Source organism: Cyprinodon variegatus, unplaced genomic scaffold (assembly GCF_000732505.1).
Source record: "Cyprinodon variegatus isolate N-32 unplaced genomic scaffold, C_variegatus-1.0 Scaffold65, whole genome shotgun sequence".
NCBI classification, from domain to species: Eukaryota; Metazoa; Chordata; class Actinopteri; order Cyprinodontiformes; family Cyprinodontidae; genus Cyprinodon; species Cyprinodon variegatus.
In genome coordinates this window covers 48,837-49,902 of record NW_015150518.1, presented here as the reverse complement: position 1 = coordinate 49,902, position 1,066 = coordinate 48,837, and the positions used below count along the sequence as shown (strand labels likewise).

General features: G+C 44.3%; 1 protein-coding gene across 2 annotated transcripts in view; it reads left to right on the top strand.

Annotated features, from left to right (window-relative positions):
• Nucleotides 1-1,066, top strand: part of dscam (Down syndrome cell adhesion molecule) — a 138,325-nt gene that overhangs the window by 118,407 nt on the left and 18,852 nt on the right. For both annotated transcript variants that reach the window (XM_015371839.1, XM_015371840.1), the window contains exons 20-21: nt 122-255; nt 392-545. In XM_015371839.1, the coding sequence (XP_015227325.1) occupies nt 122-255; nt 392-545 (288 nt within the window). The remainder of the gene's footprint in view (nt 1-121; nt 256-391; nt 546-1,066) is intronic.

The following is a 1,066-nucleotide window of genomic DNA, read 5'->3' as shown; positions in this document are numbered from 1 at the left end:
TTTTTTTTCCCAGTGGCCCCAATTCCCTTCCATAGATTAGGGCCCATTAAAATGAAATGTGTCCCACTTACGTCCCAAGCTATTTTATCAATGCGTCTCTACCATAACATTCTTCTTCCAGTTCCTGGTCCTCCAGCTGGTGTGAAAGCTGCAGCTGCATCCAACTCAGTGGTGTTTGTGTCCTGGCTTCCTCCTCTCAAAGTGAACGGCATCATCAGAAAATACACCGTTTTCTGCTCCAACCCACACCCTACGGTAAAACAGATTCTAGCACTTTTCCCTCACTTTGGTTTTTAGTTACACTTCAGATCTCTAGAAACACTCGATTGTTTCAAAACGGATTTCCTGCAGGTTAAGCTGATATAAATGTTTTTTCACCTTCCTCCTGCAGGTGAGTAGTGAATTTGAAGCGGCCCCGGATGTCTTCTTCTACCGCATCCCTAACCTGAGCAGAAACCGACAGTACAGTATCTGGGTGGTGGCTGTCACTGCCGCCGGCCGAGGAAACGCCAGCGAGATCATCACTGTCAAACCCATGGCGGAGGGTCAGTGGGACATTCAGCACCAAACACATGCATGTTTCTTTATCAAAGCAGATCTGTAACAGCAGGCTGATATGCATGGAAATAAATATCTCCTTTCTACTCTGCATGTAAATGAGCCTTCATTCAGCCCCTGTCTCTGCACAGGCTTTGGTGAGGGCTGATAAGCTGATTGTATTAACTGATAGATGCTATGGGGTGTAGAGTCAAGACCCACAGCTCCTATCAGGGTACCCACATCCTCTCTGCAGCCATGCTGATCAATGCCGTCTCCTTGTACCATTATTCAGGCAGAGACACAAACTAAGCCTCGTATCAGTTAGCCAAAGGTTTAGAGAATACAAAACACAGAAGCTGGAGAGGCAAACAGTTTATGCTAACAAAATTGCTTCCTTTTAAATTCAATTCAGTTTATTTATATAGCACCAATTCACAACATATGTCATCTCAAGGCACTTTACAGTTCAACCAGATCAAATTGATTCAAAGTTTTCTATCTAAGGAAAACCAGTTGATTGCATCGA